At 40.7% G+C, this 12,933-nt stretch overlaps 1 protein-coding gene across 1 annotated transcript in view; it reads left to right on the top strand.

Annotated features, from left to right (window-relative positions):
• The window catches only part of ADAMTSL1 (ADAMTS like 1), a 176,271-nt gene that overhangs the window by 123,591 nt on the left and 39,747 nt on the right, over positions 1 to 12,933 (top strand). The window contains exons 17-19 of the mRNA XM_040578858.1: positions 3,379 to 3,558; positions 5,481 to 5,634; positions 7,087 to 8,227. Of these exons, the coding sequence (XP_040434792.1) occupies positions 3,379 to 3,558; positions 5,481 to 5,634; positions 7,087 to 8,227 (1,475 nt within the window). The remainder of the gene's footprint in view (positions 1 to 3,378; positions 3,559 to 5,480; positions 5,635 to 7,086; positions 8,228 to 12,933) is intronic.

Here is a 12,933-nt window from a genome sequence, read left to right as displayed (position 1 = left end):
CAATGTCAGGCCTTAGAAAGCAACTGAAAGACCTGCTGAAAGAAAAATGTTTACTCCTTTTGCAGATGCTTTATGTTACTGTAGAGTCATAGTTGAGAATTCTTGTAGTGCTGTAGTCCCACCACCCTGAGCAAAGGACAGTACAAAATTAAGCCACCTGGGGCAGCTGAGGGGTAGGATAACCCCTTCCTCAACTGTTCCTGTAAGCAGGACTGACATAAAATTACATCCTTTCAAACATTCAGCTACTGCCCCAAACTGGTAACAGTTATGGTGCTGAGTGACAGTTGCCTAGCCCTTTATTTTTTCATTAACAGCTACCTTTTTCCACAAGTTGGAGAAGAGACCAGATTCCCTGCCTCCCAAACAATGGAAATTGTGGTTTTGCCTGACTCCTGTGCATTGTATGCATGTGTGTAGATGCTCATAGGCATGAGCTGAGGTAGAGAGATGATCTGCTTTGCCTCTCTGCTTTCAACAGTGACCATCATTCTTTGTGTTAATTATTGCTTACAGATTGTTGTACGAGCAGAACAGATACTAAAGCAGTGTCTGCTGTAAGAGAGGCAAAGGCCACAGTTCCACCAGCAATTTAGGACAACATACGCCAGCACTTCTACCAAAGGAGAGAACAGCTGCTTTGGGGATCTCTTTCTTGCTCTTATAGCACCCACTCCCTCATACCTCCAGAAGCACCGTGCAATCACACAGTGGTCCTGGCTGAAGCTAGCCAGAAATACAATTAGCTTTAGCCTAGATTAATTTTCCACTCTGGTTTACTATACAGCCACATAAATGCTTACGCCAGTATATGGGACAAGGCAGCACAAAATCAGGAATGCCTGGTGCTGGCAGAATTGGGTGTATAGCTTCTTATTTGGTGTCAGCCTTGCCTCATGTTTGCTTAAGGTAATTGTTGAACTAGGCATAATCAGCCAGCAATGTGGGGAGATGCCACTCTGGAAGCTGGTACCCTGGAAAAGTACCACATCCCCTGTAAAATAACATCAGGGATGCTGGGTTTGGCTCTGCTCAGAAGCTGTGTGGAGCAGGAATATCGAGAGACATAGTTCCAATAGCCACACTTAACCTACTTGAGTGGGTGAAGTGAAACCACCTCAAGCATCTTTCTCTGTTGTAATGGTGCTGTGAGATTTTTCTCAATTGCAGAGATAGAAAGCATGTTACTCAGATGGGATATGCCCAAATGAGGATCCTCAAAAACCTGCTGTTTCACATTGCTTGTAAATACAAGCAGATGTTGCTGTCATTGATTACCCCTTTTCCTGGAAAAACTTCATGGCTGGAAGCTTCTACTAGAGAAAAATCAGCAAGTACCCTACAGTAGTGAAAGCTCCAGAGGTGAAATAAAGGTACAAGCACAGTGCAATAATCCATGACTATCTTAGAAGAGCATTCCTGCAGACAAGGAGGAACCTCATTACTGTATTTGGCTCTCTCTGGCACTTAGCAATAGAGTTTGGTGTTGAGTAGCAAGTTATTCTTCACAGAACAAAGCTATGTAAGTGACTGAAGGTCAAAAAGTAAGAAAAGATCTGTTTTGTCATATTGGTAGTGATGGAAGGGCAGGGAGACTTCCTGGGATTTGACTGACTGACAGAAGGAACATGCTTTTTTTTGTATTTATACAGTGCCTAACCAATTTTGGCTCTGCTATATGGTGACAGTCCTTAGGCAATCTTGAAATAATACTTTTAATCACATTTTTCTTGATTTACTCTCTCCTCAGGAATGAATTGTCCTCAAATGAAAGGTTGATAAATGTTTTCTTTTGTTGAAAACTAAAGTATTGTTTTACTTTTTTCATTTTTTTGGAAGCCTTTAAGATTTTCTAGCATTCTAAGTAGGACAAAAGTTATTTTTACTTATTGAAGTACAAACCAACCCAAATATAAGCACATCTTTCTACACTTCCTTTCTGTCTTTCAGGGAAAATGTGTATCCTAAATAATCAGATTGGCAGTAAAGTTTATGCAGCCTTTTCTATGCAAGACAGAAGGGCCTTTCACAAATGCAAGATTCTCTAAAACTGTCCCTTTTTAACTGCTGGAGTTTAAGTTTTAATACTTCTTCATATGGTTTTCTGCTTAGACATAATTCCCAAGTTGCAAGCTATAAGTAACTCCTGGTCATGCCACTGTAGTACAAGCTCCCCCTCCTTCTTTGCTAGGAGAAGGGAGAAAAGGAGCTGAGCTGGCTGGATTGAGCAGAAGAACTGGGAGCCTGTTGCCAGCCTCAGGAAAAAGATCCTCCGGAAAAAGGGCTGAGCAACAAGTTTAAAAAAAAAAAAGATTCAGGAAAGCTATTAAATCTGCTTGTTTAAAATTTCCTGCCCTGCTTGGGTAGAAAATGGATACAGAGAGGGATATTTACATTAAAGAGAGGCAAGATGGATCCTCTGGGTATGAGTCATTGCAGTTTACTGTGACTCAACCTTCCTCCTTACCTTTTGGAAAGAGCACATACACACTGCTGTCATGACAGCCATAAATATAAAAAGGCTGCATGGGTATTTAATGGTTTATTATATTAACCTTATAAACCAATTACTGAGACTAAGAGCAGATTGCAGTTGATATACACCTTTTCTGTGAATTAAAAATCAAAGAAATATCGTAATGCAAGAGATCTTCAAGGACAGGAATTCTGGACTGGATGGTTAAGTTTTGAGCTGTCTTAGCAATAGACATCATGCAGGTCACAAACAAGAAATGAGAAAATTACAAAAGGAAGAAAAAGCAAAATGATAAAACAAAAGTTATTTATCACACTCTCAAAATTCCATTTGTTTTTCTTGCTAATACAAACATTTTTTTAGCAAGCTAAATTTGAATAATTAGTTCGGGCTATCTATGTCATTCATAGCTACTGTTATCCAGTATGCATGATCAAATCCTGGAAATGAAGGTCTAGTACTAGAGAAGACTTTTCCACTCACTCAGGCACTGTCAGAAGCACAGTCAGAGCTCAGGCAGAGGCATTAGATATAGATCCTCCACATCACATGCAAGTGCCTCATTTTCCAGTTGGTGGTTACAGGAAAGGATGACTTTTCTACCTCCATACTGCAATTCTGACCCACTGTTCTGTGTCTTTTATACTAATGCCTGAAAACAAAACATTTCAAAAATGCTGAAGTATTTTTTCTAAATATTAGAAAAATAAGCTGCTTCCACATTCCAAAATATTTTTTTCATTTTTAAAAAAATTTTGGTTTGATGTATCTGAAAATGTATTTTGTATTTTCTTTTTGGCCCAAACTGAGTGTTGACTTCCACCCAAATTTACAAGCAATTTTTGCTGCAAGTTGTCATGGTGCAAGTGTGATGTAAGGTGGCTGACTCTCATCTCCCACAGTGTTCACAGACATGTGGCAGTGGTGTCCAAAAGAGAGATACACTTTGTAAGCAGCGCCTGGCAGATGGAAGCTTGTTAGAGCTGCCAGAAACGTTCTGCTCCACACCAAAGCCAGTTACTCAACAAGCCTGCAAAAATGAGGATTGTCCCAGTGAGTGGCTTCTCTCTGACTGGACACAGGTATGCTAGTTATATGCATGAGTATTGTGCTGTTCTGGGTGATGAAGTTCCTTGGTCACTTGTGACAGAGGTGCCAAATGAGCTCAGACAGCACAAAGTATGTCATGCCTAGTTTTGTCCTGTATTCTGTTCTTATCATCCTGGTAGGCCATGTGATCACTAGCTCAATGTTCCTCTTTGGAGATTGCCTTTAGAGATGTGGTTTAGCCATCCTTCCAAAAAATTAATCAAAAAAAAAAAAAAAAGCCCAAATAAAACCCTGCCTCTGTCCATGCCTTATGTTCATCCAACGCATCAATGAAGAGTAATCTTTACTCCCCCAGACTAAATGCTTTTATTTTCCAAATCCTGGCTGTTCTGATGTCAATAGTGTTTTCCTCTTGAGGCCACTCCATTCTTTCCTTATGATGCAGAGAAGAGAAGGGATTCCAGCAGCCTCTGATAGGCACATCACTACAGACACTAAGCTTCTTTCTTTCTAGGACACTGCTCTTGCAATGTTAGCTAGCTACTTCCTTCCTTCAATTTAGGGATGGCAAAAAAAAACTCACTCTACTGAAGTATTTTGCACTTGCCCAGATTCCTTTTCTGACCCCATATGGCTTAAGAAAAATTCCCTTTATATTTATGAGAGTATAACTGAAAATAGAATTTGACCTTTTAATGTCAGTAAGCATGAAAATCATTCCGCATCTTGCAATCTTTGCCACCACTCTCCCAGTTCGCTTTCATGGAAGGAGGTGGAAATCATCTTATTTGGGAAAGAAACACCAGTCATCTCATGGAGCTGTCCCACCTGCACCCTGTAGGTGTACAAAGTACTACAGTACAATGTTTGTCTTTGCACTTGGTTTCTACATGTCTGTGTCTGCTGGCTGGAAAAACTCCTGTTCATAGCCAAGAGGAGACCACATTGAGTTGCACTTCACAGATACATCCTGTATAAAATCTGGCTAAAATCTGGCCTAAACATAATCTTTGAACTTTACTGTTGCAGATCTATTACAAATAATATATGGATGAGTGTTTCAGATACCAGTGAGTTACCTCAGCCTGGTAGTTACTACACACGGCTTACAGAAAAGAGTATAAACCCTTTAACACCAGACCGTGGTGCTCAATGCACAGGTGGGCATTGTTCGATGGAATTCAGCGTGCCTATTTTATTTCACATTTATGTATACAGCATCAAAGAAAGTGAGAATACAGGGATTGCCATTGCAGCAGCCTGTAAAAGTGCTGGGAAGTGGATTGAGTGCTGTGAAGTTGGTAGCTCTGAGACACGTGCACTGCTGTTACATGTAGGTGTATACATGTGGTAGTGGGAATTACAGATGAAGTGAGGAGGTGAAAACACACTAAAGGTAAGAAAAGCAAAACCATGGCAACTTTCAATTGAAATGGGGAGGAGAGAATGAAGTCAGATTTTGATTTTACTAGGTACAAATACACAGAAATGTGAGTTGTATGGATGTCAACATAAACCAAGTAGCACAACCTCTTGTGAGAGAGGTCAGACTGGGGATAGAATTACCATCTTCACTGCCAGAACGACTATGTGTCTTCTGACAGCAGACACAGACATGTAGAAACAAAGTGCAAAGACAAACTTTGTACTGTAGCACAGCAATATTAGAACAAGGGACACCATCTGAGAGAAAAGGTGCTAAAGGGAGCATGGGAAGATTCAAAGCCTCAAAGGACAGAAAATACCTGATATTTCATCTCCCTGCTGTTTATAACTGAACGGCCAAGGGCTGCTCTGCTTTATTCCACTGTGATATTTTGAAAGCTGTAACTGATCTGTACAGTGGTATGAGTATGCATTGTGGGTATGGGAGGTGGGGGTGAGGGTGTGTGACAAGGAGCACCCTTTTGCTTTTAATACACTTTGTTCCTAACATTTCTCATTCTGTTCCTAGTGTTCAGTGAGCTGCGGAGAGGGCACCCAGAGTCGAAATGCCATTTGCAGAAAGATGCTGAAAACTGGAGGTTTTGCCATCATCAATTCCTCGCTGTGCCCACCTTTGCCATTCTCATCCTTGGTCAGGCCCTGTGCACTAGGCACCTGTGCAAGTAAGTGGAAAAGATGCTTGGGAGTGTCTGGGGGAAGGGGTCTTCCTCTAAGAAATCATCACTCAGATATCCTCATCATTAAGAAATTCATGCTGTCTCAGGCTCCATAACCTTCTTTTGTGCTAGTGTTACTCAGTCTTGCAGAGTGGCTGCTGCTGCTGCTTTTTCTGTCTTGTGCTTTGTTTAGCAACAAGGCAAGCCAGTGGATGAGAGCTATAAATTTTACTGTTGGAGATGGGTCTGAGCCAATGTGCTGGAAGGGAACGACTAGTCTCTAGAAGAAATGGCTCAAAACTCTGACCCAAATCTAGAACTAAATTTCACAACTGGAATGTAAAGGCTCAGAGATACAGCATAGCAGCTGAGGGTAGCTGCAAATAAATTTTCTGCTTAGAAAGTGGTTGGTAATGGATTTTTTGGAAGATCATTTTAAAACATGTTCTATTATGTCACTCAAGCCACTATGACGTGGGATTTCTAATGAACCATACAACATGTTACATGTGTTCTATGTCATTATTTCATGCATTTGGTGTTGCGCTCCACAAGAGCAATAGTCTCCCTGTATGCCCTTCCCTGGCTTGCAGTAAGCCAGCTGGGTATGCAAAAGTTCCAAAGACAGCCTTCCTTCAGATTAAAGCTGACAATGAACTCTGAAACAGCTAAATGTTGGGTACATCAGGGAGAAAACAACATCTGACATTCAGAGCCAAAGCTGGGACCAAACATTTCATGATATTTACTAATAATATACCTATGCTGGTTTTTTAGTGTTTCATTACAAATATCTCTGTCACAGAGATATGGAATCTGGAAACACTGAACAAGTGTGCTTTAACAGTATTTAACATGGTTTTAAGCTTAGTCCAGAAGTTTTTTTCTGTTCAACATTACTTCTTGAGGTAGCAGCACTTTTACTTTTCCCTACTACCGTGAGCTGCAAGACCATGTTGCCTTTGAGGGTTTGAATAGTAAAGACTTGTCTTTTCAATGTATTTATTAAGCAACAATCTTCTTTTAAATACATTAACAACAAGACCTACATTGAAAAGGTTGTGCAGTCTCCTTCTCTGGAGATTCAGAACCTGCCTGGATGCAGCTTTTGCAACCTGCTGTAGCTTCTTTAGCAGGGGGATGCACTAGATGACTCCTGAGGTCCCTTCCAAACCTGACCATTCTGTGATTCTGATTCCACTCTGTTTTTCTCCCACTTCTAAAGCTTTTGTCACTGGCTCTGGTTTCTGCATGTATCTGGGGCAGGACCACTTTTGCATTCCTAAAGTGCTCCTTGTTAGTTCCTCTTACTTTGATTGCCTCAACTTAATGTTCAGCAGCTGGTGGTCAGTTTCTCCCATTACTGTCTAATGGGTTGACTGCTGTCAGCACCAAAGTAAACTGCTTGTTTTGTTTAATGGTATCACATACTAATAGTTTTAATGATTATAATTTCAGGGCACAACAGGCCAGCTCATAAACAAAGCCCCCATATTATGGCCATAAAGAAAGTTTACATCCAGACAAGGAAGCAGAAGAAACTACACTTTATTGTGGGTGGGTATGCCTACCTGCTGCCCAAAACCTCTGTTATACTCCGATGCCCCACAAGGAGGTTCCGGAAATCAATGATCACTTGGCAGAAGGATGACAAGAGGCTCGTCAGCTCAGTTCACATCACTATTGCACCCTACGGGTACATGAAAATCCATCGTTTGAAGCCTTCAGACACTGGGACATACACCTGCACAGCAGGGCCAGCCCAGGAGCATTTTGTAATTAAACTAATTGGAAGCAACAAAAAGATCATTGCTGGGCAGCCAGCTGGTATTAGGGAGGGAGAGGTCATGAGAAAAGCCAGCTTAAATGAAGCCTTGCGAACAGAGGAGAAACGTATCAGTGGGATTCTCTTCAATGGAAGCAAGGCTGAAAAGCGAGGACACCTTAGTGATCCCAGCAGGTGGTATGATGATATAGTCTCAAGGCTGCTGCAGCACAGGGGCTGGCCAGGGGAAGATCTGGAGTCCTGGGAAACCCAGGAGTCGACAGAGAGAAATGCATCCTCAGAGGAGGACCAGAGCCGGGAGTATAGCTTGCCATTTACTATGGTTACAGAACAGAAACGCTTGGATGATATCATAAGGAATTTGTCTCAACAGCCTGAGGAGCTTAAAGATGTCTACACTGAGCAGATTGTCATGCAGCTAGCTCATGAGGTTTTCAAGAGCCACATGGAGCACCAGGAATCTGTCCTCAAAGCATCAAGGCGAAGAGTAGATTCAACCTCGGTGGAGTATCCTCTCCACAGACACGTTTCTGGATTTACCAGCTCCCTGAGGACTTCATCTGCTGAAGCATTTCTTCCCACCTCTGTAGACCTGGCAAAGGGCTTGCACAGACCTCATCAAAAGCCTGCCATCCTCCGAAAGATTTCAGCAGCACAACAGCTTTCTGCTTCAGAGGTCGTTACCCACCTGGGACAGACAGTGGTCCTAGCCAGTGGTACACTGAGTGTGCTTCTTCACTGCGAAGCAGTGGGAAACCCAAAGCCCACCATCACCTGGGCTAAGAATGGAGAGGAGGTGAAATACAATGATAGGTAAAGCATATTATTTAAATTTTAAGAAAATAATTGATATTTTGACTCCCCAGTTTTCATGTTTTACTGCCTGTCAGTCCCATGGACAAAACCATATTTTGCTGTAGTCCAATTCCATAGCAGAAAGAAAGGCTGACACACCTCAAGTGGTAAACAGGGCACTGTAACTCTTCAACAAGGTCTGGATGCTGGGTGGGTCTGGAGCAGCAAACAGGAACTTCTGTTCTGTTTCATTAAGCAAAAAGACAAGTTCATAAAATGCTAAAATAGATAAGTGCCTACTGCAGCCCTTGGAGCACATCTGGAGACTGGAAGCCTTAGTGTATTTTCCAGTCTGAAGGTGGAGGTTTCTGCTATGAAGACTGTTTCTGAGATATGAAAACTGATTACTGATTATTATTATTATTATCCTCTGTTGGAGATATGAATTTAATTTCTCATAGTGCCCCAGCAGGGTCTATCTGACATGCTTGAGGTAGCAGAAGGTGAAGGAAGAAAGGCTTCTGCCTTCCACATGTGTATGTATGTGTAAAATCACCACAGGACAAACCTCAGGTGGCATTACCATCACCATTCTCTGTGTATGTCCCAATAGAGGCTGGAAACTGTGGAACCATACTTCATGGATATTTGCAGCTATGCTGTCATCTCAGCACACTGATCTCCAAGCACTAGCCTTCTGATGTGACTCAGTGCATCCTTGTCTGTTCAAACTCCAGTGTGCTGGCCCCACATGTAGCCTGAGAACATGAGCAACAAAATGTTTTTAACAGTGTACCACAGAAATTACGCTGTTTTTCCTTCGGGTAGCCTTTACCTGCATATCACTCCATGGTGTTCATTTATGTGCGAAAGCACATGAAAAGACTATTTTCAGTGCTAGCTGTGTGCTTAACTGTGTTGATAACATACATTTTTCTCATATGTATACTTGAGCTCATATTTTGGTTCTGTTCTGTGAGAAACTGGTATATGAGGATGGGCAGAGTGTAAGAGGCAGTTATATTAAGCAACATTGTACAACAAAGCAGTCCAGGCATCTGATAGAAGCTCTTTCTGCATAAGATACTGACCTCAGTTAAGACATCTGCATTTAATCATAGGGTTAGCTTAGGAAATTAGAAAAGATGGAGTCAAAAATTAATTTCCAGTGTGGTGTCTGTGGATCATGCAGTAAAGTCTTGAGTACAATTGCTCCTTCTGCATAGTTATACAATAGTTTATTAGCTCCTTTCTCGTTTTAGCAACAGAATCACTCCAAAATCATTGTTTTCTTTAATGTACTGAATTTCCAGGTTCTTATCTCTCATTTTCTGTGTCTGAGGCCTAGTAAGTGTATCAGGTTTCTTACCAAAATATGGTAACTTTTGCAGGGGGAAGGGACACTAAGAGCAAGTATGTATCTTTTGCAGAAATGACATGCAGTCTCAATCAAGGCTTTGGCCTGTAGTGTCCTTCTATTTTGCCATATTCCCGTGAAAATATCCTCATGACCCTCCAAAAGTTTCACATGTAGATTTTTATTGCCAGTGGTTACATCCTGTTGGAATTGTGCGATATTAAGGGATTAATTTTCTTTTTTCTGTCTTTGAAATGACTGTAGTTTCTGTGGTATGCTTGAAAGGGAATGAAGGTTACATAAAGTCCACGTGGTTAATGCCAGACACTACACTCATGAGAAAATTACAAGTTTATCTCACACCATATAAGCAGCCACAGTGTAGCAACAGGCAGATTCATTTAGATGACAGTAAAACAGTCTTACAATTTCTGAAGTTTTAGTTTAGATTTTTTTTTAATCTTACAATGCCTTTCAACCGTTTTATTTTCACTCAGTTTGGCTGAAATAGCATTAAATGCTGTGCTGTATTTCTGAATTATCAGGCAAATATGTGTGCTCAAAATTTCTATTGGAAAGACTTGGGGAAGTATGGTTTATTTGCCAGTTAGTAGCATTACTCTGCTTTGAAGGTTGAGGCCATTTCCACTTTATGAACTTCCTTCTGTACTCATCACTCCAGGTTGGTGGGTGAGGTTGATCCAACATGAAGCACTGGGCTTCAGAGATAGTCAGCATTTGTAACTTTTCAGTTAATGGAAGTTTAGAAATCATGGTGCATATAAAAATTGGGTTGTGGATGTTTTACTGGGTTCTTAACAGCGGTATTCTGGTCCTGGCTCAGAATAGTCTTGCTGGCTGCCAATCAGCTGTACAAATGAAAGCCGCGATTTAAGCAGTCTCACAGTGTAGTGCTGCAAACTGAAAGGCCATCTGCATGCGGTGGTGTTTGGTATGCTTGAGCTGTCTTTCAGCTCTGCAGCTTGTCTTCTCCACACATTGCCAGCCTCTGAATGGAAATGAGAAACCAGTTTTCTAGCCCACCTCCATCTTAATGGAGTAAGAAAATTAATAGAGATGGGTCTTCCCATACCAGCATCAAAGAGAGACACTTTTGGTGAGGAAGGTCAGAGAGTGGTGCTGAAGTCCCTCAGCTCATGTCCGACTGAGTATACTGAGATTCCAGTTGTATCTATTTTTTATTGTGATTTTTAGAGTGTAGGCTGCTGGGTTTAGGTTGGGTGATAGCAATCTGTATTGTGTATTACCAAATACCAAGATAAAGGCACGCACTTTCATGTGTTGTGGCCATGGATTTCATCTGGACCAGTGATGTAGCAACACATGGCTCTATTCCCATTGCCTCTTTCCATGAGCTGTTCCCTCCACCTGGAAGTATTTAGGACTCCCACTAGAAGTATTTATGACTCCCACTACATAGCTCCACTTGCAAAAATTAATTTCTTAGTTTAGTTTAGGTACTGTCACAAAAAGATATAACACAGGCCCCAAAAAAGTGTTGGTTTTCAGTTACTCAATAGAATGAAAACATATAACACAAAAAGCTGCAGCAGTTGAAAATACATGTGTGGTTCCAGTAAAAGATCTTTGACTTGAATTTGCGTATTCAGCCTGGGTACCTATTTAACATGAGTGTCTATAATCTCTCCTAAGGTTAAAGTGTCAGGTTAACGCCAGCATGGGTTCTCAGTGCACTTTCAGAGCCTGCTAACATCTATACCAAAGTCTGGAGACTTCTGTAAATGCTGGAAAATGTTCTATTTCAAAGAAAATTCAGATAACTTCCTTACGAACCCATTTTAGAAGTGAAAAATCTTTATGGGATTTATGCATTGTTTAGCAAGCCTTCCAAGTAAGCTGTAAATTCCACCACTGGAAACCCATCAGTACTTGATAATTCAACTTTCCAAAAACAGAAATGTGTTTTATAAATGGACATGAAACAGAATGTAAACAGTAGGTGATACAGAGTTAGGTGTTTGCGAGGTGCCATCTCAATTAGTCACAGATATACGTCCTATAATTTTTTTTTGTCTTGGACACAATGGATGCAGTGTGGAACAACTGACATGAAACTGATTAAACATCAAGCTGTATTATTTTAAGTCCATAAATGAGATTCTGAAGACATGCTGCTGACAGAAAGAATTGCTACAGCTGGTGTTTTTTTCACCACTGACAAGCAACCCAATACTTAACAAAAATAGCGATCTATGAGCAAATAGGGAATCCAACCAAAATAATTCTATACAAAGAGGGATAATAAAAGATCTGCTTTCAAGAAAAGCAGCTAGGCCAAGCTGTGACACACAACCGCATTATTGAAAAGAAAAGGACATTAGCTTTGTTTCTAAAGGACATTAAAACAGGTTGAAAAGATAGAAAGATGGAGCAGCGTTGGGGTTTGGGTTTTTTTCAAGGCAGGTACCTACCTGTCCTGTTTCTATTTCTAAAAATAGTTGCACTAGATTTAAGCTGACAGAGATTTATATCAGCAGTTGATTAACAACAAACAAATTATGATCCCTTGTGTTTTAGAAGGTGCAATATTAAGCAAGGTCTTTCCTCAACCTAAAGGTGACAGAAACAATTCTAAAAACTTTTTATATTGGGTTGTAGTTGTTTGTTTGGTGTAGGAGTGACTGATCAGCTTAGATACTATATTTGCACACATGTAGGCAGAACACACCCAGCTTTTAACTGCTATATGCTAGTGTAATTTGGGACAAATTCTGAAGCTTTAATGAATTCCATGTAGAGATTGAACCAGTCGGTGTCAAACTAAAAAATTTATGTGTGAGCTACTGATGCATGCTAACACTGGTTTTGTAAGTAAATTACTTCATCAGTTTCTGGCACTGTTAGCAGTGGCTAACTAGAAGTCTGCCCTATTTATGACTAAGTGGTAAGAAAGAAATGATCCTTGAAAGCAGAAGTGGGGAGGGAATTCTTTCAACTATTGAGGGGTTTTTGCTGTTCAAGCAAAATGCAATTTAAAAATTATTAATGTCCGTTTTGCAAATGTGAATTTTTCTAGGCACTTGGAAAGCTTCATTGACAAAAGGCAGGTCTTTCCTTTTATTAATAATAATATTTACCATTATTACTCAAAAAATGGTCAAAAAAGAATTTTAACTCTGCATTTTTTCCTATAATAGATTTTGATTGGTGGTCCTAATCTGGTTTGTTTTAGAGATCCACCACCCACAGTGTTGTGCAAGATCAAGTATCTGCTGAATTTTTGTCCATGAGACACCAGTTTTCACTGAGGGGGGAGGGGCGGGAGTGGAGAGAAACTCATCTATTCCAGGATCTGTGAGCAGACTTTTATTGTATGTGTTTTACA

This window comes from Falco naumanni, chromosome Z (genome assembly GCF_017639655.2).
Source record: "Falco naumanni isolate bFalNau1 chromosome Z, bFalNau1.pat, whole genome shotgun sequence".
Classification (NCBI taxonomy): Eukaryota; Metazoa; Chordata; class Aves; order Falconiformes; family Falconidae; genus Falco; species Falco naumanni.
This window is presented reverse-complemented; position numbering and strand designations above follow the sequence as displayed.